Consider the following 26,196-nt stretch of genomic DNA (forward strand, 5'->3'; position numbering starts at 1 on the left):
CAAAGCTACCTCTTAAAGTGAAGCTCCCATAATATTTTTAGCTTGAATCAAAATTAGACCAAAGCATAAATTAAGATCTAAATGTCGAGAATTCTAGTGTTATTCAAGCTAAAAATAAGTAAAATGACAATAGATATTCTTGTTGGTGATCAAATTTGAATCACACCGTTGGACTATGACATGTGTATATTATTCCTCATGCCTAATATGTCCTTATAAAGAAAAAAAGAAGAAGAATGAATCAAAAGGGCAAAGATAAATGGAAAGTTCTTAAAGAAAAAGCATAAGCCACCTTAACAATCTAAAAACTTTAGAAAAAGTCCCCAAAATACTTAAAATCGCCACATGCCAACATGAGACCACTATAACAATGATAACTCCACTACTAAAGTCATTATATGTTATCACTGCATGGTCCCCACCAAAATCACCTCCAAAATATCTCTCTAATAGTCACATGCACAAAAAATAAAAGAGAATATCAGTTGAGCAATCATATAGACCATCATCTATGATGTCAGCAGCTACCTCAACTTGGTTGACTCATTTGAAATAAGTCAATCAAAGTTAGAAACATGCTATCAGTACATATAGTCTCACAAACGACAAGTGTCCAATCCTAAAGAGCCCAAAAGATTCAAGGTGAACAGTTAAATTACCCCACGACCCCTATTTGATAAGAACAACAGCCAATCGCAGTTTGCCACGTGTCCCAAAAGACACATAGATGTCCTCAAGGGCACTCCCTTTATAAGGTCGGGTTAGTCCTACAAGAAAGACAATATTTCTCACTCACACGACATTAAAATTTTCACTTGTTCAAGGATTTCTTTGAAATCCATCATTTTCTCCAGCCCTTGCCTGACTTAACCGTCGAATTACCATCACCAGCAACCACTGGTGCAGCTTTTAATGGTTATCTTTCTTTGTTTTTAGGATTGCCTCAGCCCAATTCATCTCTAGAAATTTGTCCTAAAGTAAAACATGCCCTATCATCTATAAACCATCAACGTAAAGTTCTCATAATATTTTTAGGCTCAATCAAATTAGACAAAAAAAAAAAACATTTGGTGCTATCTACGTGGTTTGAACAAAAAGTTCATTATCCCAACCTTCATTGACAAAGAGAGCTTCTTATCTTTAAAGAACCTGCCCACTCTCTAATCGTACCCACCCATTTCTACATATAAAGCCATTACCTTTTTCCATTAAAGATTTTATTTTTCACAAAAAAAAAACTACTTTTCTCCAAAAAACTTTTACCTTTACCTATGAAAAACCTCCTTACCCATAAATCAAATATGGTTACAAACAACCCACAAGAGGGTGATGACCCCTAACAAGATATTATTGAGGGCTATGAGAAATGGTCCCATAACCAACAGAACTTGAACAACTAAAGCAAAGTTCTAGCCAAAGCGACCTCCAAGCAAAAGGAAAAGCCTTTAACCCAAGATGATGTTCAACAGTTGATAAGATATGTCCTCCAAGCCATTTTTCATCTCATACTCCTGGATAGAGTCGGTCCTACTCCACCACTCACCGCGACAATTCCAGTATCCCATCTACACGGGCTAGACCAAGTAAATTCCCTTAACTGGGTCAAAAGCGAAACTTATACAAAATAAAGACATAAAATTGACCGCCACCAGTTACAATATTAGGGGACAACCCAAAAGGCAAACTCCACCCATCTTTATTAATCTCCGTGACAAGTTCAATGCTAACCTTTAATGTGAGGGGGAAGAGTTGGCTGAGAATAAGTTACTCAACAGTGATGTAATGGCTGAACTTCACCACCTCTGTAAAAAGGTAGATTGGATCGCAAAAGGAAAGGGAATCTGATAAGTGCATATTTTTCATATATTTTGTTATTAATTTTTTCATCTCTTTTTTGTTTTGGTCTTAAATATTCTAGTTATTTTAGTTAATTTGTTTATACTTTCGAGTATAAACACGAAGCTCTGGTGGTGGAATTTTATCTTGTAGTATTTCTCCCCTTGTCTCTGGTACATTAACACTTGGTTCCTGTAGTTCAAGGTTTCCTAGGTTTTCATTATTAGAAATATCAGTTTTTTGAGTTTGAGTTGAAGTGCCCAGATCAGGTAAAAACAGATTAGGTATAGGTGTAGAAGTATGCCAAAAATGATCTTCACTATTTTCTTTCTCCCCCTGAAGAGAATTTTGGCCAAAAAAAGGTTGATTTTCAAGAAATATAACATCCATACTGACATGGAATTTCTTTGTTTGAGGATTGAAACATTTGTAACCTTTTTTATTAGGAGCATAGCCCAAGAAAACAAATTTTTCAGATCTAGGATCCAATTTAGATTTAAGATGGTTAGGAACATGAACAAACACAGTGCACCCAAAGACTCTTAACTGAATATTGGAGGTAATCCTACTAGAAGGATATATAAGTGTGAAGTATTCTAAAGGTGATTGATACTTTAAAACACGGGTAGGCATCCTATTAATCAAATAACATCCTGTTAAAACAACATCACCCCACAAATATTTAGGAACATGCATAGAGAGCATGATAGCCCGACTAACTTCAAGTAAATGGCGGTTTTTTCATTCCGCAATTCCATTTTGTTGTGGAGTATCACGACAAGTGGATGTGTGAATTATACCCTTTTCCTTACAAAACACCTCTAGATAATTATTAAAATATTCAATACCATTATCTGTATGGAGTAGGCTTATTTTTGTTTGAAATTGATTTTCAACCATGTTATAAAAATCTTTGAATAACCCCTCAACTTCAGATTTTTCTCTCATTAAATAAACCCAACAAAGCCGAGTATGATCATCTATGAATGTTACAAACCATTTTTTTCCAGTTAAAGTGTTGATTTTTTAGGGTCCCCAAACATCACTATGAATTAAATAAAAATGTTTTGAGGCACGATAAGTAAGTGCTTTATATGAAACTCGATGACTTTTAGATAAAAAACAACTTTCACACTGAAAAGCAGTACAATCAGCATTTTTAAATAAATCTGGAAACAAACATTTCAAATAAGGAAAGCTAGGGTGTCCTAGTCTAAGGTGCCAAAGCATTATTTGATCCCTAGCAGAGTTTGAACTAATACTACTGCTCAAACCTTGAGCTTGTTTATTCCTTGATAAGTAGTCATCAAAATAGTAAAGACCTTCTCACAAACTAGCACTGCCAATCATCGTCCCAAAGTCTCTGTCCTGAAATTCACAATGGGAGTAAAAAAAGACAGCACAACAATTAGAATCTTTGGTTAATTTACTGACAGATAACAGATTGCAAGAAAGTTTAGGGAAATGTAGCACATTTTTAAGCTCAATGGTTCCAGAGATTTTTATTGATCATTTTCCAGCTATGGAAGATAAGCTTCCATCAGCAACTCTTACCTTTTTGTTACCAGGGCAAAGATAATATGAATTAAATAAACTAGAAATGCTAGTCATATGATCAGAAGCACCCGAATTAATAATCCATGGTGCAGTAGTTGAGTGGCTAAATAGAGCATTAATAATACTACCTGTTTGGGCTAGTGAACCACTAAGAGTACTAGGTGGAGGATTAGAAGTCAGCAGCTTTATGAGATGGTCAATTTGCTCATTGCTGAGATTTTTTTCTAGATTCTCCACTTCATTGGCAGACGCACGGCTATGCTTGCTGTTTTTCCAGTCTGCAGGCTTTCCGTGGAGTTTCCAGCAAGCCTCCCGAGTATGGTGTGGTTTATTACAATAATCACACCATACTTGAGGTTTTTGTTGCTGTTGAGTGATGGAGCGGGTAGCATTAGCATTTGCTGTAACAAGGGTAGATTTTTCCACAGAGACAATGGAGTTCTTTTTTCCCAACATAACACCTCGACGACTTTCTTCTCTCCTTACTTCAGAGAAAACATCCTCAAGAGTAGGAAGTGGCTTTCTCCCAATAATTCTTCCTCTTATCTCATCAAATTCAACATTGAGCCCAGCCAGGAACTTGAAGATTCGTTCATTATTGACAGTTTGTTTGTGGTGTTTAAAATCTTCTATGCTCTCCCACTCGTAGTCGTTGAATAAGTCCAGATCTTGCCACAATCTCTTTAGAGTATTGAAGTATTTTGTTATACTATAATCTCCTTGACAGATATCTCCAAGAGCAAGCTGCAACTCATAGATCTGGGACTGATTTCCATAGTCAGAGTACATCTGACTCACATTATCCCAGAGTTCTTTTGCAGTAGAGTAGCACATATAATTTGCACTAATGTCTTCATCCATGAAGTTGACTAACCATGCCATAATCATGGAGTTTTCAGCATCCCAAACACCATAAGAGGGATCAGATATTTCAGGAGCCTTAACATCTCCGGTAAGATAACCAATCTTTCCTCTTCCCCTAATATACATTCTAACCGACTGAGACCATCTTTGAAAATTTCCTTCATTCAGCTGGATAGTTGTAATATGGACAGAATGAGATTCAGAATGGGAAATTTTTTGTTCTAGTCTTTTTGAGGTGACTGTGGTTTCAGAAGATTGGTCAGACATGGTAGGGAAGAGATCAGAAAGAAAGGGAGCCTAGCTCTGATACCATGTGAAAATAGGTAGAGAAAAAGTTTATGGAATAATTCTCTGTTTCATATCTTCATGAGACTGTACACAGTCTTAATATAAGGATACAAGAGACTAAGAAAGGAAAGAAAAAATTAAAACAGAATATTACACACTGATTTCTAAGAAGCAATAACTCTATATTTACACCAAATATACACCTAAATATATAAGGAAAACCAAATCAATTTGGTTTGGTCAACCTTTCAATACTTCTACACCTATACCTAATCTGTTTTTACCTGATCTGGGCACTTCAACTCAAACTCAAAAAACTGATATTTCTAATAATGAAAACCTAGGAAACCTTGAACTACAGGAACCAAGTGTTAATGTACCAGAGACAGGGGGAGAAATACTACAAGATAAAATTCCACCACCAGAGCTTCGTGTTTATACTCGAAAGTATCATCACAGTATTAAAGACCCTCCCATAAACTCGGTACAACCTCAATCGTCGCCTCCAAGCACTGATTCCTCAAAAAATTCAGGTAACATTTCTTCTTCTAAACATTCCAGCACTTTTTTTCCTGATCTTGACTTACCCATAGCATATAGGAAAGAAACCCGAACCTGTACTAAGCACCCCATTGCTAGATATGTTTCCTATGAAAAGTTGTCCAATAAACAAAGAGCTTTTACCACAAAAATCTCTTAAATACCAATTCCTAAAACCATAAAAGAAGCCCTAGACCACCCAGATTGGAAGTTAGCAGTTTTAGAGGAAATGAATGCTCTAAAGAAGAATGGTACGTGGGAGATTGTGGATTTACCAAAAGAAAAGAAACTGTGGGTTGTAAGTGGGTGTTTACACTTAAATGTAATGTTGATGGGAGTGTTGAGAGATATAAGGCAAGGCTTGTAGCAAAAGGGTTCACTCAAACCTATGGAATTGATTATCAAGAAACCTTTTCCCCCGTTGCAAAGATAAATTCCATCCGGGTCCTTATCTCATTGGTTGTACATTCTGATTGGAATCTATACCAGTTAGATGTTAAAAATGCTTTTCTGAATGGGGAGTTAGAAGAAGAAGTCTTTATGGATTTACCACCGGGTTTTGAGGGAAATCATGGCAGCAGTAAAGTGTGTAAACTACATAAGTCTTTGTATGGGCTCAAACAGTCTCCTAGAGCATGGTTTGAATGCTTTGGTAATGTTATAAAGGGACACGGCTACGCCCAAAGTCAGGCAGATCATACAATGTTTTACAAACATTCTATTGAAGGGAAATTAGCAGTGTTAATTGTATATGTAGATGATATAATTTTGACTGGTGATGACTTAGTTGAGATTTGCAGATTAAAGAAAGTGCTTGCACGTGACTTTGAAATCAAAGACTTAGGCAACCTGAAGTATTTTTTGGGCATGGAGTTTGCTAGATCAAAAGATGGGATTGTTGTGTCTCAACGCAAGTATGTTCTTGATTTGCTTGAAGAGACAGGTCTACTCGGATGTAAAGCAGCCGAGACACCCATAGATCCTAATATGAAATTACATCCAGCTAAAATTGAATTTGTGACCAACATAGATCGGTACCAACGCCTTGTAGGTAGATTAATCTACCTTTCACATACACGCCCGGACATAGCCTTTGCAGTGAGCTTAGTCAACCAGTTTATGCATACTCCAAGACCAGAACACTTTGAAACTGTATATAGAATCCTTAGATACTTAAGAGGATCTCCGGGTAAAGGTCTTTTGTTCAGAAAAAACGGGCACCTACAAGTAGAAGTCTACACTGATGTTGACTGGGCTGGTAGTGTAACTGATAGAAGATCCACTTCTGGTTACTGCACCTTTGTTGGAGGAAATTTGGTCACTTAGCGCAGCAAGAAACAAATTGTGGTAGCAAGAAGTGGTGCAGAGGCAGAATATAGAGCAGTAGCTCTAGGAATTTGTGAGGTTTTTTGGATCAAAAAAATTCTTGAAGAACTTAAGGCAAGTAATTCTCTACCTATGAAAGTATATTGTGACAACAAATCTGCCATTGCAATAGCACATAATCCAGTACTCCACGACCGAACTAAACATGTTGAAGTGGACAAACACTTCATAAAAGAAAAACTGGACAGTGGTTTGGTCTGCATGCCCTACATTCCTACAAATGAGCAGATTGCTGATATACTCACCAAGGGACTACCTAAGAAACATTTTGAGAAATTGGTTTGCAAGCTGGCCATGAAAGACATTTTTATACCAGCTTGAGGGGGAGTGTTGAAAGGTTGACCAAATCAAATTGATTTGGTTTTCCTTATATATTTAGGTGTATATTTGGTGTAAATATAGAGTTATTGCTTCCTAGAAATCAGTGTGTAATATTCTGCTTTAATTTTTTCTTTCCTTTCTTAGTCTCTTGTATCCCTATATTAAGACTGTGTACAGTATCATGAAGATATGAAACAAAGAATTATTCCATAAACTTTTTCTCTCCCTATTTTCACAATTTTTATCTTAGTTTTTTTTATTTTTTATTTTAGGTATATTTTGGGATTAAAGAGAAATTAAATCGGAACATTTAAGAAGAAATCTGCTTGAAGGAATTAGGAAGGGAAATAACTGAAGATTTTTGGAAGCCAATTAATTAATTGATATGCATTCGGAAGCATATGGGATTTTATGGAGATTAATAAAAACTTTGGGAACAAGCATGCATAAAATGGAAACTTGTTTAATGTGCATGGAAAAGATTGCATGTATGTCTTGCCAAAGCTAAGTTCACGTGCATGGGATTAAATTATGGAAAGCAAATTGAAGAAAAAGGAAATTGGCAAAGTGGGCAGCATGTGCATGGCAATTAAAGGAAGCAAATATTTTGCATGGCTACAAATGGCAAGCACGTTATGGCATGGGCGGTTTGGCTTTGGATTTAATTCTTTCCATGCAAGGATTTAAAAGCCACAATTGAAGCATTATAAAAGGATCAAGCGGAAGCAACACAAGGGGGATTTTCGGCAGCCACACATACAAAAAAATTTGCAGCCGCAAAGGAGAAGAAAAAAAAATAGAGAAGGCAACCGCTTGAATTAATCTCCATGATTGGTTTTATCAATCCTCTTATTCCCAATTTAATTATGTTAGGCTAGATTTTCTATTTGGTTGAGGGTGAATTCAAAACCCTAAACATGCTATGCAATTAAATTTAATTTCTATCATTCAATTTATTTAATTGAGATTGTTTATGATTTTCTATAATTAATGTTTATGATTTTATTCTCGTCTTATTTGAGTGGCCAATTAGATAGGACTTGAATAAAATTTATTACTAGATTAAAATTCTTGATCCGTAATTGTCTTGATATTTTAATCATTAGTAGTAGGTTGGAATCAGTAATTTCGATTGGAGAACATAACCTAGGTTAAATAATCCGAGCTTGTGTGTTTATTGCCTAAATTAACATAATATCTTTCTCTGCTTAATGCTTCCATCATCTTAAATTTAAAGAGCTTGTTTTAAATTATTTAATGGTTAGATATTAGGTGAAGAGCTTGTTTTGCCTAACGACACACTAAGGAAAGATTGAGGCTAACAAAGCTTATTGTTATCTACGGTTGATAGTTTCAATATAAATTGATGATAGAATTGATATAGTATGTGCATGTTTGGTGGTGGCGAATTATTCTTTAACTAAAGTTTTTCTCATTGTTATTTCTTTATCCCTTAATTAGAGTTTTTATTAAATTATTTTTTTCGTAGTTTTAATTTCTTTATTTCTTGCTATTTAGTTAAAAATTCAAAACCCCCCATTTTTCTATTTTTAGTTGGTATTTTCTTTAGTTAGATTAATTTATATTATTATTCCTACTATTATTTTATTTTAAGTCTTGTTTTAGAGTTGATAATAAATACATTTATCATAGTCTCTGTGGGATCGATCCTTACTCGCTCTGTACTAATTATATATACTAGTAGTAAGGTTTTAAATTTGGTGCACCCTAACGACACTACCAGAATCATCCTTGAAGATCTCCTCTTTCTCTGCACTCCAAATGGACATCGATGTCGATCAAAATGCAGCTGGGATCGTCTGGGTTATGTCGTCTGAACGTCGATCACATGGCGGTTGGAAGTCAGTGTCGCGAGCTCGTAGTGGCTGGGATTGTTTGGTTGGGTTGTATCTAGATCGACCTCGTGGGTTTGGAGAACAAGAGAAGCGTGGCTGATATATTTGGAAATTGGAATTAAGTTTTCATTTTGAATTTAGGAATTTCCTTTCGTGCTTTTATATTTAGGGTGCGTTTGGGATTGAGGTTGGGCAGCTGTAGCTTTTAAGCTACAGTACTAAAGTATTTGGTAAACACTAACTGTTGTAGCTTGGAAGTTATATTAATATGATTTTTCACTTGTATAATAGAAAATCTATTATATCTTTAATAATTTTGTTAAAATTATTAATTAAAATTTATATTTACTACATATTAGTAATTTTTGTTTTATAGTCACAGCTTTTTTTCTACAGCAACTGTAGCTTAAAAGGTACAGCACCTCAATTCCAAACGCACCCTTAGTTATTTTAATTTTCTTAACAAGCACTGCAATTCGATTGGATTATTCAAATCAACCCGAATTCGATTTGATCTTAATCAAATCTGATCTAATGACACAAAATTATATTCAATCGGACATAATACCAAATCCGAATCTAATCTAAATTTTTCACATCGGATCTATCCGAATCCAATCCGATGCCCAGCCGTATTACAAACTATATTAGAGCAAGTTGACCAAAATGTGACAACCTTAAAAAATATTGGATCTAGTGATATGTTCATTGTTAAGGCACAACATACATCTTACAAAGGCAAGCATCCAGATAAGTAAAAGTGTTCAATTTTCAAATTATTAAAGTTAATTTGTTCAAATTTTCAAGTTATTAAAGTTAGGAAAAAGGATAAATACACCCCCAAAATTTAGAAAAATAGTCACACTTTCTCAAGTTTTCAATAAAGAGCACCAACTCTCTTTTTTTGCCATAATATCTTTTGGCTCTATTAACCTCAAAAAAATTGACTCTATTATTCTATGAAAAATATAAATGTAATATTAAAATAAATTTAATAATATCTACAAATTAAATTTGAAAATATTTTAAAAAAATAAAAGTTTACAATCCATAAGGCATATTTATTATATTAAAGTAATTTTTGTAATAGATGGAAATATAATACTGTGACATAAAAAAATTTGAATTATTTTGAATATTGTATAAATAATATTAATTGTGAGATATATTTTATTAATTGTAAAATCTATTTAATCCAATGGTTTATTTAAAATCTTTATAATATATTATCACAATAAATATAACTATTTAAATTTTTAAAATTATTTTAAATATTAACAATATTCCAATGTTATTAGTCTACTAGATTAGTTAAATTCTTTATGTTATATTTATCTGTATTTATTAAAAAATATAAAGTCAAATTTTTTTTAGTTACTATATTCAAAAGGTATTATCATCAAAAAAAGGTTTAGTCTCTCTCATTGAAAACTTAGGGTATGCACATGATCATTTCTCCAAACCTTGGAAGTGTAGTTGTCATTTTTTCTGTTAAAGTTAATTTAATTAAAATTTCCCTTGAAAAATTAAAAATATATCCACAAAACAACTAGCTTTTTTAGGAAATAAAAGTTAACTTAAAACAATAAATTTTGTTGAAATTTTTTCAAGTTTATTGTTTAAAATGCATTTTACTGTCCTTCCTTAAAAAATAAGCAAATAAATGTAGGTTAATTTTGGTTTACCCTCTTGTCATATAACAATCTTCGAAATATCTTCTAAACTATTAAAAATTTCAACTGCCTTCCAAAATCTTCTAGGGGCAAATTTTTTTTTTTGATAAGCTTCTAGGGGCAAGTTTGTTATCCCACAAGAGAGTATATTGAACTTAAACTAAATATTCCCAATAATAGACTTGGAGATAAAGAATCTTCCTAACGTGTACTATTCCAATTCTTTTCTTTTCTTTTTTTTCTTTTTTAATTCCCAACAAAGACAATTAACTTAATCTTCTTATTTACAGGGGTTCGAGAGATGCGTTTGGAGTAGCTACGCTAGTAAGTTTCATTTTTTCACTAGTGTTAAGTCTTTGTTTTATTTCGTGTAATATTCCAAGGATGTTTCTTCATAGTAGCTTGCAGGGGGGCATTATGAAAGTAATTGCTGTAGAGAATATTTTGAACTTGTACTGTTTGTGGGTTTCATTTAAACTATATTAAAGACAATTTTCCAAGGGAAAAAAAAGGCTAAATACAAAATTTGATTAACATTCCCTATAGAGTCAATTATTAATTTACGAGTATTGACAGATTTAAGCAAAAAACTTGTTTTTTCGAGACTAATGTAGAGAACCTGTGAAATTCTACTAGAAGGAGAAGCTGGGATTTTGATAAAGAAACAATAATTCATAATCCGTTCTTTTAAATCAACAAACTGATCCAAACATCTAATAACATCATTATTAAAATAACAGTACTAATTTCATCAAGAGACAAGAATTAATTATCCATCAAATTCATGAAACGTTACCAACTATTCATCAAATTCACGCCCCAAGTGCAGCCAAAAGACAACCCAAATCAAGTATTCCAAAATCCTGCAAGTATACTAAAAACCAGCTGCTTCTTCGAAATCTTTGTAACTCAAAACCTGCGCAAAATGCAGTAACTCAAAAATCAGGTAAAAAAAAAAAAAAGCAGCAACAACTTGACCAAACTAACACACACTAATGAGTTCATGAGCGTTCACAAAGAGCAGCTCAAAATATGGTAAAGACACCATATGATAAACAAAGATATTCAACTATTAGAAAGCCATTGTTGTAAAATGCAAAGAACAAGCTTATAAGCATCCGATGATGTGTTGAGTTCTGAAACTAAATGGAAGTGAAATTAATAGCATCAAAACTACACAAACTGTCCAACCTCCAAATGAGGATCTACACGCACATCCCGTATGGAACCATTATCAACAGAAATCTTCAAAGAAAGGTTCATCCTACATTTTCCTAGCAAAATCTTTCAATCCCACAAATAGATTGCAACACGCAATCAAGTTTTGATTCAGTATTCTAATGCTTTTAACCCAAAGCATATCAATCCCAGAAGGAAAACAGATGAAAAACAAAACCAACTTTTTTATTATCTTCCGTCTCAAAATCAGATAAACAGCAATAAAACCAGAAGCAAAACACAAGTTATACTAAGGTCAAACAAACAGTTATCAAAACGTATATGTAATCAACCCAAAACAGTTCAAGCGAAAACTGAAAACAATAATAGCCTGCCACAGATTGAAGAGTATGGCACAGCATAGCTTGATAAAGTTAATTACACAAGAGGTGCTTCATCATATATTCTGCACAGCCAAGCTTCTCTCCCTTTCCCTCATCCTCTTCCTGGCCATAGTTGCCAGCAGTCAAGATTACAAGTAATAATCTTATACGGAAGCCCTTTGCATGCGGGAAATTATCAAACAATGGTCTTATGTCACCACAAGCAACAGAGAAGATTTTCGTACTTCGTACTTTTTACGAGCAGCTGATGGATTCAGTAAAAATAACCTAGTTGGCACAGGAATTTTTGGCTCTGTTTCGAGAACAGGATTCAGTTTGCGGTGAAGGTTTCTCACCGACAATGTAAAAGAACATTGAAGAGTTCTTAGACTGAATGTGAAGTGACGCGAAATATTCGCGATTGAAACCTTGTTAAAATCATCACCAGTTGTTCGAGCCATAATTTTAAAGCATTAGTTCTGGAATACATGCCCAATGGGAGCTTGGAAGATCGCTTGTATTCTTGTACTAGCATTTTAGATATTTTTCAGAGATTGAGCAAAATGATAGACGTTGCATCAGCGTTGGAATATCTCCATTTTGGTCAATCGACGCTATAATTTATTGTGACTTAAAGCCTAGTAATGTATTGTTGGATGAAAATGTGGTTGCTCATGTAAGCGATTTCTGCATTACAAGGCTCTTCAGAGAGGAAGATCAAGACATGCTGCAAACATAAACCCTTGCTACGATTGGTTATATGGCACCAGGTTTGCTCCAAAATCAATGCTATATTTATTTATATATTTTCATTTCAAATCTTCCAAATTATTGCTTTGATATTCTTTTCAAAATATTATTGATTATTTATCTAATTCTATTATTAACTAGATTCACAGAACATGGCATAGAAGATGTTTACAGCTACGGAATTATGTTAATAGAAACATTTAGCAGCAAGAAACCAACAGGGGAAATTTTTACCGCAGAATCGAGCTTAAAGCGTTGGGTTAGTAACATGCTGCTCATTTCATTTATGAAAGTTGTTGACACAAATCTACTAAGTGAAGATGTTTGGTCGCAAAGAAGCAATGTGTTATATCTATATTGAACTTGGCTATGGAGTGCACTGTAGAAATCGCCTGAGAAGAGGATCAACGCAGGAGAAATTGTAAATAGATTATTGAAATTTGGAGATGCGTTGGTTAAAAGTGTCGAAATGGTAAAGTACAAGGTTAACAAATTTAAATCTATTTTCTTTTCTTTTCGCTGATAATAAATTGTAGTATTTGTAATGAATGTGTACCCTTGAACAGTAGTGTTCTGTTAATATTTTGCTCAAAAAATTATACTAGCCATCTTGTTGCTTTGGGATAGTTGCTTTTCATAAATCCGCTGAAATTTATAATAATATAATATATTAACATCAATCTAATAGCTCAGGAAGTAGTATTTCATTCCTAATTTCACCCGCATAAAATATACGATATATGCAAACCACACAGAGGTTGTTTTAGGTTTAGCATTTTTATTTCGACAGAAAACGAAGATTATTGCAAGTGAACATGAAAATGCAACTGGGACATATTGAAAAGGTTGTGTTAAGATGTCTACAGGAAAAGGGACCTGTATTCATTAGCCTCTTGAATTCTCTCCTCAGGGCTTCTATCTTTTCTTTCCTCATCGAAATCAAGCTTCTTCTTTAATTCCTTCTCCTTCACATCTAACTGCACCATTATTGACAGGCAAAACAAACTATAAATTAAAACACCTTGGGAAATACTAGTAATTAAACAGTAAGCACTGAAGGAAAAATATCCATCTCACAGCATCATAAATCTCGTCATTATTCTCAAAGTCGCTTTCTTTGCGTGGAACAATATGGATGTGAACATGGGGTACCGACTGTCCAGCCTGAGGCCCATCCTAAGACACAAACAAACACGAAGTTAGTTTTGATAATCAAAAGAACAAAACATTGTTCACAGTTTCATGGCATCCATTCTAATCACACCAGGGAAGATATCTAGAGAGTAACAGCAATTAATGGTTCGATAGCAGAGTAACCATCTAGTCTCAAGTTGAGACAGTTCTCTTACTTGAATGTTCAATGTGAGTGATGAAGCCTTGTGGTAGACTTCAAGCTGTCTGCCGACCTTCCGTGCCGTGAGCCATAAATCACAAATTTCATCAGCAGTAAGATCAGCAAATCGCTTCACTTCACGCTTTGGGACGACAAGTACATGTACACATTGTTAAGTGTACAGCTGAACTAAAGCTCTGAACACACACACACACATGAAAGCATATGCAGACAAGAGAAAATTATACACAATGGGATGTGCCTAAAGTTTATAACAGCAGCATGAAGCATTCCTAATATTGTACCAATCTCTGACAGAGTGCAAGCCTACACACCTAATGGATATTAAGGCAGAACAATGAATTTATTACATAAAACAACTCTATTAATCACTTGGTCCTGAATTTTCCACTCGCAATATTATGCAAAAAGCAGATTCACACAAAAGTTTACTACTAGAAATTTTATACAAGGCAAACAAATAAAATTGGATGAATATGTTTAGGGGATGGATTTGTTAAAGAAGCAAGTCTAATTACTCGGACAGGGCGGATATGCATCCAGTTTATGCAGGTCAACTATTGATACATGTCAAATGACACCATAGTTTACATGGTTTGATCTCATAAACGGAAGAAGGATATGACCTGCAAAGGAAAAGAGAAATTAATCAAAACCAAAAAAAAAAAAAAGAAGCAGAGTTTTTTTTTTTTTGGGCATCATGCCTCCTACTCAGGATTTCTAACTCGAGTGACTAACTAAATAAAGCTGACTGAAAACTACTCGGCCAAGCCACTGGGAGCGAAGCAGAGTAAATTAAAACAAAGAGATAGTATAAATAAAAAGAAGTACCAGGAAGCACAGGGCGTAAGTTGACCATGACAAAGGAGAGAGGAGTTGTATAGAATACATCCTTTGCATCTATTTTATGAGGCCCGAACTGATAATACTCAATCGACATCTGGGTTCAATGTTTTTGCATATTCATATTAATAGCAGAACAGATACGGTCGTAGAAATAAATAAATACTAAGAGGATTAAATTTACTTGCCTTGGTGAAGGTGGCAGAGGAGGAGATGGGGCGACACCGTTCTGGGGAAGGTGAAATGAACTGTCACCTGCTGCTGGGGAGCGATGGAGATGGACATGGGAGTGGAGCAACAACTTAAGTACTTGAGATTACCGTTGACTATGAACGGCAGCAGGAGACAATGAAAGAAACAGGGGAAGGAAATTAAATAATTCGAATCTTTTATCCGACGCTGGCTCTTTGATTTTGACCATGTAACAACTTAGTATGAGGAAACACAAGCATTAGTCGCAGAAATTAAACAAAATATCAAGTTTCCCTTCGATGGTATTACAGGATATGAGTTAGCTTAGTGAATGGTTTTCAAGCCTGCCACCGTAAAGAGAGAGGACTAACAAAATAATTTCGATTTTTTAGGGTCCTATCGTTTGGAGAAAAAAATTATGGATCCATAGTATTATTTGTTTTGTAAGATTTTGTGAATTTTGAAAGTAATGGTATGTGTTTCGTTCTATTAAACTGTTTTAAAAAATTTTAAAGATTGGTATGGACATGATTTTAAATAAAAATTTATTTACACATATAAAAATGTATATAAAATATTTTTTACTGGACATGTAATAATTAATAATTAAAATAAATATTATTAATTTAATTTTTTAATCTAGTTATCTCAATATAATTGACAATAATAATATAAGTTTAATGATTTTATTTGTTTATTAATAATTTTTTAAATCTTTATAAATATATGTAAAGATATATATGAATTTGTATCAAATATAAAATTAATTTTTAAAATTAAATTTTAAAGTGTTACTCATTCCCTATTCTTTTAAGTCTGCTATAAAATGCGGACGATGAGCCCTAAACTTCAAATTTGATACATCCATATGAATACGAAGGGCTATGCGTACCACTGGAGTACCTCAGATTTAAAAAAGATTATGTGAGGGACTGAGGCCGAAGTTAATTGCGATCCAAATATTTTATGGGATCGTAGGTATGACATAATGATATTTGCATTACTCTTATTTTTTAAATTAAACTTTTTATGTCATTTCTAACCTTCCAGAATGAACACAATTAATTAGTTCATTTGATAAGATTATTTGAAAAATAATTGCAGAGGATTTAGTTATTAAAAAAAAAAAAGAAACACTAAAAATTCAAAGTCAATAGAAACGAGTAGTACTATTGAACAACTCTATATATTTTTCTAAATCTAATTCTTTATCATATCTTTGAAATATTTATTTTCGAACCACTCTAGCAAATGCATTGTATGAGTTCAATTTATTTTTACAAAGCACGAATTTATATTAAAAAAAAACAGAAATATATTATAATAATAGAGCAACCGATGGCTAGACCCAAAGTAAACCGGACTATTCAGATATAATTTCAAATATCTAGAAAATGAAAAGCCCTACAATGCCCACACAAGCACGCGTAAAGGCTCCACTTCATAAACTTCAATCCACAAACTTATTAAAACATATATCATGAAATTAGTAATAAACATAGCTCCAAACTGAATATAGCAAACATAGAATTGTAGGAATTCCAGAATTCAACAAGTGATGAGGATGGGCGAAGGATTATTCTGTATCTGAGATATGATGTATAATAACTGTATGAAAGCCCAATGTTTTTAGAAACACTAATAAAATTTCATGAAGTACTTTATTTAGAGGCCTGAAGTTTCTGGCAGCTTTGGCGAACGTTCAAGAGAAGCCTAATGAAAGGCACTGCTAAATTTTCACAGGAAAAGCGACCTGTATTGATCAGCCTCTTGATTCATCTCCTCGAGGCTTCTGTCCTTCCTTTCCTTATCCAAATCAAGCTTCTGCTGTAATTCCTTCTCCTTCACCTCTATCTGCACCATCAGCAACATGCAAAGGAAACTATTCAACCCTAGGTTGGAAAATTAAAGTCACCACAGAATAATAAAGGAAATTCCCATCTTACTGCATCATAAATCTCATCATTTTTTTCAAAGTCACCAGCTTTGCGCGGGAGAACATGGATGTGAACATGGGGTACTGTCTGTCCAGCTTCAGGCCCATCCTAAATTACAAAGGAAAAAAAAGAAGTTAACATATCAAAGAAAGAAGCAAGGTAGAGACATATAAATACAAGCATGCATTGCTAAGTTCAAAGATGCATCATGCAGCAAGATTGTTTTCTATTGAAGTCCAACAAAAAGGTGATTGCTTAATTTGTCAGCGAGCATTTCAGCCATCAATTTATGCCTACTGCAAAGAAATCAACAAGCTTATAAGTGTATACGACTCATACTAAAGCTTTAAAAAAACTGGTTCAAATGGCCAGTTGTATTGAGAAAAATACAAAATAATCTTGATTAATCTATCAAGGTTGTCCAACAGTATTAGCTTCAAACCTACCAACTAGGATCTAACACATATACAAAAGCATTTAGGCTCCGTTTGGGAGTACTGTGCTATGGTTGCAAATTGAAGTTAAAAAATTTTGGTTTGAGCCTGGCTGCCACAGTGCAGCACTACCAAACAGGGCTTAAGTGAATCACTGACACCAAGGGAAGATCTGCAAGACTAAAGTGCTGAGGAGCCAGCAGGTCGAACAGAAATGTTAACAAGATCCATATATATCATGTAACTGCCAGTTACTCACTTGTATAGAAGATCCCAAGATCAGTGTGCCAATTATGAGGCATCAGAGAAAGGGGCATGAAATAAGAGGCAAACAACTCACATACTTAACATCTAAGTCCAAACACACAAGTAGCTGATATGAGATTAGAAGTCCACTAGAGACAGCACTTACTTGGATGGCAAATGTTGTTGATGAACCCTTGTGGTAGCTTTCGAGCTGTTTGCCAACCTTTTGGGCTGTGAGCCATAAATCAGTAGTCTCATCAGCTGTAAGATCAGCAAAGCGCTTTGCTTCACGCCTCGAGCAGACAAGTACATGTTCATGCTGTTAAGTCAACAAAATATAAAATTGCAAATAGTCATACATGCACAACACAGAGGTTAAAAAAACCGTACACGACCTCATAAAAAGGCAATCTAGTGGCAGCCGTTGTAGGTTTCATCTTGGGTCCGGTGTATCGAGGAGATCTACGTCCTCTATTTTTCATTAAACTATTATCTTATGGGTGATAACAAAATGTTATAATTTAGATACAGAGATTACTCAGTCCTCCTTTTCAGCATCATATTCACGACATGCACCATGAGTAATTGTATGCAAGCTGTAGCATTGTCTCTGTCAAAATGAACCGATCGATAGCGCAGAGCCTTTTATATACATCTGAATATTAACCTAGTTATAGTTGGGCCACCTTACTTATATAATATCAACCAAACATACTGTTCTCAAAACATATGCGAGGCTGGCTGCATCTGAATGTTCATAAACTATCCAGCCAAGATCTGCATTTTTAACTATTCATAATGGATTTATGTAAGACAGGAATCATATGCATGCATTCTCTATTAGGTTTTCGTCCAAACCTAATACCCCTCAATGATGTTTAATGCAAACCTATCAACAAAGAATCATTATTTGTGCCCAAAAAGGATATGACCTGCGATAGCAAAGAGAAATGAATCAAAAATCAGACGAAAGTAAGACCACTACAAAGAAGTACAAGATTCAAAATGATAATAGATAAATAAATAAACGAAGAGATCAAATTATTTGTATCAAATGAGAGGAAAAAGAGCTATTGAATCAGAAGGTTAAAGTACTAAGACACAAAGAGAGAGAGAAGCATGGATCCAGAACAAGTAAAAAATTTAAGACATAAAGGACATGATCCAGATCAATTTAAATTATTTGATGAGGGGTTCCCTTAATATAAAATGAAATTATACATAACTTTCCCAGACGCAATTCCCCTAATAATCTCTGTGACTGCAATGCCCAACTTTTGTCAAACCCAAATTGGAAGAGATCACGAAAGAGTAATCATGTCAGCCAACAATGAGGGCGGTACAGTTTCCCCATCAAACTCACTCACAAATGCAAAAAATCCCTCAGCTTGGTTTTGACTCTCAGGTAGAGAATTCTTATAAAAAGGTTATCCCTTGCTAATGGGTTTTATTACTAAACGATTTTCCTAAATGATAAATTGCCCTAACCAATTCAAAAGAGCAAAGTGTTTCTTCATCTTGATTTACTTATTTTTCATTGAATCAATACATCAAACAGGTTGTGTGCATTAAGAAAGCAGATTAAAATCAAAACAGATATGTAGTACCAGGAAGCAACGGGCGCAGGTTGACCATGGCGTAGGAGAGAGGAGTGCTATAGAACACTTCCTTCGCATCAATTTTGTAAGGCCCGAACGTAAACTGAGTCGTCGACGACATCTGAGCTGAGGCCGATTTGATTTTACTTGCCTTGGGGAGAGTGATGGTGGTGCTGGAGATTGAGCGGCACCGTTTTAATGAATGCGAGAGGAACCAAGAAGAACACCTGCTAGCAGTAGTAGTAGGTGCGATTGCAATTGATTGCAGGAACAACTTTACCATTTATTCACCTTGACTTTTCACATACGCACTTGCACATCTATGATTATGAATCGGGCCTTTTTTGAAAAATAGCCCCCAAGCGCTTCAAAATTACAAATCGGTGATCCGATGATTCTTTTTACATGAATATGCCTCTGTAAGGTATGAAAAGTCTACAATACCCTTACAAGTATTGAGTAACTTGACCGAGGTCAGAGTCGAGTCAGTCAAGCAATTAAGCAAAGTCTTGTATGGTTGAGTAAATCGGTTCAACAGCTGCATAATTTGCTTCACAATTCAACTTTCTCATAAAAAGTAAGCAAGTGTTACCAATGGGATTGTAGTCCGTCGCACCACTCATGAAAGTAGTGGCGTAGTCAAAAAGTTAAATTAGTGAGGGGGTAAAAATTTTGAATGATGCAAATTACATAAACCAAAAAAAAAAAGTTTAATATTATATATATTAGACGATAAAATTTATTGTTCTAAAAACAAGAGTTTGTGTAAATATATGTATGATTTTTAAAGTAAATTTTAAACTTAAGATTTTTTTTTATACATTTTGAACCTAAATTTAATGTATTTAATTAGTCAATGAGGATAAATTTATAATTTAACAAAACTAAAAAGAAAAAATCTTTTAAAAATTTTAGACCGAGCAGGATAATTGTCCTTGCTTGTTCCTGAAATTTTTAGACTAAGCAGGATAATTGTCCTTGCTTGTCCTTCAGTGGCTTCGTTGATTATTTGTACTCATTTTTTCTTTTAATGTAATGGAGTAGGAATAGAGTTTTTTTTCTATTAATGTGAATGGAGCAGATATTTTTTCAGTATTAGTATAAACTTATCAAAGGTGATAATCTAGTAGCCGGTAAATTGTTATTGTAATATATCATTGTTTAAAAAAAAAAAAAAGAGTTGAGAAAATAAAATTTTAAGTATATCTTTTTCCAACCATCAAAATCAACGTAGAATGGTGGAAGTTTGTGGTCATAGAAAAAAAAGATTCAGGTGGAAGAAATAGATGTTATTAATTGAGCACTGACAGAAAAGTCATGGATACGAATCTTCCTTTCTTACCACTTGAGTAAACTCACGATGGAGTGACAAATGATGACGAGCACCTAACGTTGACGTGCACTTGTGGGCGACTTGACTCTGCAGTCAAGGTTGCTTCGCCCCCAAGTCAAGTTCATCTCTTCCAACTGTCCACCTTATCATAAATAATTAGGATTTTTTGTTAAATTGTTATATCTGTATATATATATATATATATATATATATATATATAGATAGGGATTAACAATGTAAAATAATTTTTAAATAATTTATAATATCATACATATATTTGACACTAATATAAAACTTTAAATTTATTTTTTAAAAAATATGTACGCCTACATCTAAGAATAAATGATGTAAAATTTACTAGAATCTATATATATAAAATACACCTTAAAAATATATTGAGCATTAACTAGAAGATCACTCCTACAATTATTCGGAAAACATCTAGTCTATAATTGGCCCCATGGCCATAATTAGGAGTTATTGCACAATAATATTTAGCCGAAATTTCGCCTTTCTTGTGATAACTTTCAACAAGGGGAGGCCATGGAAATTATATGATAAGACTACTTTATCTGACCCAAGCTTTTAGACTTTGACTATGTATGCGATACGGTGCATTAGTCACGGAAACTAAAAAAAATATTAAATGCTTGACCTATCGTCTTGGTCTCACCACTTCAATTCAATTCTACCGCTCGACATCATTGCCTTTGTTTTTTGAATTTCTGACCAAACTTTAAATTCGAATTTTTAAGATGTATTATGTGGGGGCACTCAGGCTCTTTCGTCCTGAGATTGGCATTCTCTCTAATTTTTTTTAAACAAATATTTTTAAGTTATTTTTTCTAACCTTCTAGAATCAACCCCAAAAAAATAAAAAAGTTGCATATGAGTGTTACTCAATTTAATCAATAAAACTCTTTGAACACGGTACAAGTTTAAAATATTACAAGAGGTTTTAGAAGTTCTAACTAAGAGGATTTAATTTCTATTAATGCGATATTTGAAAAAAAAAAAAAAACAAATATCATTGAACAATTCTACCCACTCTAATATTTATGTTGTAAGTTCAAAATTTTCAAGTTCAAAGTATGATTTTTGTTCTTTCATTATAATACATAGAGTGGTGATACTTGGCCTTATGTTTTGTTTAATAACATGTTATCGGTTTTTATTTTTTATTTTTTTAGCTCTATGAATTATGATAACAATCAAATAGTGTGTAAGAACACCTTATTGGTTAAATTTTTTACCACCCTGCGCTGACACAGTACAACCTATCAATTTCCAAATATTCAAAAATGAAACATGTTAAACCAACAGTATATACACACACGATACGACTCCAATCCCTGCTCAAATGAGTGGGAAGGAATATGGTTCCAAACTTCCAATCCCTGCCCACATGAGTGGGAAGGAATATGGTCTACCGCTAAGCTAACTTTATCCTTCATTGAAATGACTAAACTAACAAATAATTATAATTTCTTTGTTACTGCGGTTAACTAGTCACAAATATCAATAATTTCGCACTGTGGGGGACTCTTGCTCCTCCCACAAATTTGTGACTAGAAGTCTACATCTCTTCTACAAATTTGTGGGTAAAGTAGATATGTCTCCCCAAATTAGTGGAGTAGAAATTTGGCTGTTCTACAATAGAATTGATCTAATCAATTCCAGCAGGTCTCTGATTGAGTTTTGATTGTAAACAAAAAGGAGAGAAAAAAAAAATCTATATTGCTGTGAAACAAGCAAAAAGCACTCACTTTGTAGACCAATCCACAAACTTATTCAAACATTTATCATGACATTAGTAATGAAAGTAGCTCAAAACTAAATACAACACACTTAGATTGATAAAAGACATGCATAATAAACTTAGAATTTCAGGAATTCCAGCGCAACAAGAGGACGAGTGAAGGATTATTCTGCATAGGTATGATGTATAATAATTCTATGAAAGCCCCAATGCTTAGCGTAAGTATTATAAATGTTTATAAACTTCCATGAAGTATTATTGAAGGGCAGTTTCTTAAATCTCAAACGCATTGGAGGCAGCTTTGATGAAAGCTTGAGAAAAGCTTAGCGAAAGGCAGTGTTAAATTTTTGACAAAAGCGACCTGTACTCATCAGCCTCTTGAGCCATCTCCTCCATGGTCCTGTTCTTCATTTGAATATCTAAATCAAGCTTCTGCTTCTCCTTCACATCTTTCTGCAGCATCAGCAACACGCAAAGGAAAGTAATCAATCCAAGGTTGTAAATAAAGGCAACCAAAGATTAACAAAAGAAATCCCAGCTTACATTCCCATCATTTTCCTCAGAGCTGGCAGCTTTGCGTGGGACAATATGGATGTGAACATGGGGCACTGTCTGTCCAGCTTGAGGTCCATCCTAAATTACAAAGAAGTCAATATACTAATAACGAAGCAAATTAGATATGTATAAATACAAGCACCAATCCTAAGTTCTAAGAAGCATCACGCGGCAAAGATGTTCCCAACGAAGTTCCAACAATATGGTGATTGCTTAATTTGTTAGACATTTCAGCAACCAATGTGCGGTACTCTGAAAGGAAATCAACAGGTTTTAGAAGAGTACACAAACACAACTCAAAAAAAAAAAAAAAAAGTTCAAAAAAATTAGTGGTTCAAATGTCCAGTTGTATTTAGAAACATATCCTCGGCAAAATTCAAAATAGTCATAATTAATATATCAAGATTGTCAGACCATAAATGCTTTCTGACCTAGCAACTAAGATCTAGCACATAAACAAAACATTTAGTGAATCACTGAAACAGAAAAAATATCCAAAGATTAAAGAGCTGATGAGTCAGTTTGTCAAACAGAAATGACATCAAGATCTATAGATGACATGTAGCTACCAATTATTCCCTAGAATAAAGCATCCCGAAATCAGTATGTCCATTATGCAGGCAGCAGGAAAAAGGCATGAAGGGAGAGGTAAATGACGAAGAAAACTAGAAGAGAAATGATGAGCAGACGATAGCAAAAGATGGGGGGGGGGGGGGGGGGGGGGGCTGAAGTGTTTTATAGTTTCATTCATCCATTCTAGTCGTAAAAGAGAAGACAACTTGACAATAACATAACATACATGATTCATCATGCATAGTAAGCATCTAAGATCAAACACACAAGTTGCAGATATGAGAATAGAAAGAGCCCACTAGAGACAGCACTTACTTGAATGGCAAATGCTAGTGATGAAGCCTTGTGGTAGCTTTCGAGCTGTGTGCCAACTGTCTGGGCCGTGAGCCATAAATCACGGGTCTCATCAGCAGTAAGATCACCAAAGCGAACCGCGTCACGCCTTGGGCAGACAAGCACATGTTCGTAATGTTAAGTTAACAGAATTTAAATGCACATAGACATCACATACAAACACATAGGAACCAAATAGTACGTGACTGCATAAAAAGTCAATCCAGTGGCAGCCTCTGTAGGTCTTCATCTTCGGCCTAATACATCAAGGTGCTCTAGGTCCTTTAATTTTACTAATCAACTATATCACGGGCGATGTCAAAATGGAAATATTTTAGATATGTACGTTACCCAGTCCTGGTTTTTGGCCTGCATCATAACCTAATATCCCTCATGATGTTTAATGCAAACCTATCAATTTTGCAATACTTATGCCAAAACTGGGGGATCTATATGAAAAATGCCCTTATAAATTACAAATTTTGGTTCAGGGAATAAATGAAACAAACACATGTTGGAACCAATACCAACAAAGAATTAGAATTTCTGCAGAAAAAGGATATGACCTGCAAAAGCAAAGAGAAACTTAATCAAAAATCAGATGAAAGTATGAGACCTCTATAGAGGAATACAAGACTGATAGAAGCATGAGACACGAATGGATCCAGAATCAATCAAACAAGATCCACACAGCAACAGATGCATGAGGGCTTCCCTTAACATAGAAAATTCCCGATTTCCCCATATGCTGCCATATGCTTTTTAAACACAAATTTTGATTTCCCCATATGCTGCCATATGCTTTTTAAACACAAATTTTGAAACACCCATCAAAATATCATATTGGCTAAGGCTCATCATCGAAAAGTTCTTCAAAACCCTCATTTTAATTTTACACTCAAACCACCACAGCATATTCAAAATGCTAATTACCCTAACCAATTCAATATTGCAAGGTCTTGCTTCTCCTGAATTGCATATATAACTAATCTTTCATTGAATCAATTCATCAAACAGTTTCAGTTTTGTCTGCACATAAGAAAGCGGAGTAAAAGCAGAAAGAAGTGATAAGTACCAGGAAGCAGAGGGCGCAAGTTGACCAAGGCGTAGGATAGAGGGGTTGAATAGAACACTTGCCTAGGATCTATCTTAAAAGGGCCGAACGCATATTGCTCGATGGATGACATCTGATCGGAACTCATATTAGCGCAAACATGAACGTGATATTACATAAAAACGCTAAGAGCAAGAAATCTTGAAAAATGGAGCTGATTTACTTGCCTTTGGCGACAGAAACAGTGGAGGAGGTGATCGACCTGTTCGATGAATGGGAAATGAACCAACAGCTGCTACGGCTTTACTACCTAATATGGCCGATTGCGAAATAAAAATAGCAGATAAAAAGAAATAAGGGTATTTATGTATTTTCCCGTACTTTTTAGCATATTTATATAAATTTATAAAGTCAATGAGTCAACTGAGTTACTGTTGAATCCGACGGTATTATGTCCCTCTTTTTTTTTCACCCTCCTTATCTGAATGTCATTGTTGATTGTAAACAAAGGAAGAACTACAGCAAATCTGCAACTTGAGCAGGACATCTTTCGGCGAAATCACGTCTCCCATAATGGATATTTAATTTAGTACTGTTGGATCACTAATCCAACATTAGATTATATATAAATAATTATGTGTTGCAAGTTGTCAACCAAATTAAAAGTGATTTATTAAGACATTCAGTAATTTAGATTTTAACGTATTTAATAAGATGTGAACTTTTAATATGTACAAACTTCAAGAGTAATTTGTATTTGTATAGTGGTTTGAAATAAGAACATTAAAAGACAACATGAAATGTTGTTTATATAAATAGTTAGGATTTTTGGGTCACACATGTCTTTCTGTTCGTTTGTACATCATATCATCAGAGAGAGAGAGAGAGCATAAAGAAATATAAAGGACTCTCTATGAGAACATGTTGATTTGGAAAGTAAATTACATAATTCCATAGAACAATTAAGTATTATGGATTTAGTTAAGCTTCCGCATATTCATTTATTGATTATCAGTGATATAACATGAGTATTCTTAGATTATAGGTGATAGTTTTCACAAAAAGTTTTACCATTCTGACAAGTGATATTAGAATCTCTTCATGTTGAATTATTGAGAACAATTTGTGGTTGTTTTCTAGATTCTAATTATTAAGGAAATTCATAATTAAGAAAAATAAATATTTCAAAATTCGGTATCTTAGGCTTTTCAAGTTTTGAGGCCGATGGCTGTTACTGCCATCATTGGCGTTCGAGCAAGGTGTGACCTATCAAGCAAGGCACAACCATAAGCTGTAGCAAATCAAGTAAAAGCCAAGGAATAAATAAAAAAAACACGGTGAGTGTTTTCTGGTGGGAAAGGCGCGACTTGAGC

At 34.2% G+C, this 26,196-nt stretch overlaps 3 protein-coding genes across 3 annotated transcripts; all 3 read right to left on the reverse strand.

Annotated features, from left to right (window-relative positions):
* Positions 1–13,294: 13,294 nt before the first annotated feature.
* LOC102621732 (bifunctional bis(5'-adenosyl)-triphosphatase/adenylylsulfatase FHIT-like) lies at positions 13,295–15,425 on the reverse strand. Its single transcript, XM_052434204.1, has 5 exons — positions 14,998–15,425; positions 14,800–14,906; positions 13,962–14,100; positions 13,690–13,788; positions 13,295–13,589 (listed from the first exon to the last, which is right to left on the reverse strand). The coding sequence occupies exons 2-5, from the start codon at positions 14,904–14,906 to the stop codon at positions 13,473–13,475; spliced, it is 462 nt and encodes a 153-aa protein (XP_052290164.1). The 5' UTR covers positions 14,998–15,425; the 3' UTR covers positions 13,295–13,472.
* Positions 15,426–16,387: 962 nt separating this feature from the next.
* On the reverse strand, positions 16,388–19,516 carry LOC102609440 (bifunctional bis(5'-adenosyl)-triphosphatase/adenylylsulfatase FHIT-like). Its single transcript, XM_052434202.1, has 4 exons — positions 19,223–19,516; positions 17,785–17,930; positions 16,948–17,046; positions 16,388–16,855 (listed from the first exon to the last, which is right to left on the reverse strand). The coding sequence occupies exons 1-4, from the start codon at positions 19,497–19,499 to the stop codon at positions 16,739–16,741; spliced, it is 639 nt and encodes a 212-aa protein (XP_052290162.1). The 5' UTR covers positions 19,500–19,516; the 3' UTR covers positions 16,388–16,738.
* A 2,820-nt stretch (positions 19,517–22,336) lies between these two features.
* On the reverse strand, positions 22,337–25,234 carry LOC102621441 (bifunctional bis(5'-adenosyl)-triphosphatase/adenylylsulfatase FHIT-like). The gene is made up of 5 exons (XM_052434203.1): positions 25,051–25,234; positions 24,842–24,956; positions 23,752–23,897; positions 22,852–22,941; positions 22,337–22,761 (listed from the first exon to the last, which is right to left on the reverse strand). Exons 2-5 carry the CDS (start codon positions 24,954–24,956, stop codon positions 22,648–22,650), a joined length of 465 nt encoding a protein of 154 aa, XP_052290163.1. The 5' UTR covers positions 25,051–25,234; the 3' UTR covers positions 22,337–22,647.
* Between the last annotated feature and the right edge of the window lie 962 nt (positions 25,235–26,196).

The sequence above is a fragment of the Citrus sinensis genome, chromosome 9 (assembly GCF_022201045.2).
Source record: "Citrus sinensis cultivar Valencia sweet orange chromosome 9, DVS_A1.0, whole genome shotgun sequence".
Classification (NCBI taxonomy): Eukaryota; Viridiplantae; Streptophyta; class Magnoliopsida; order Sapindales; family Rutaceae; genus Citrus; species Citrus sinensis.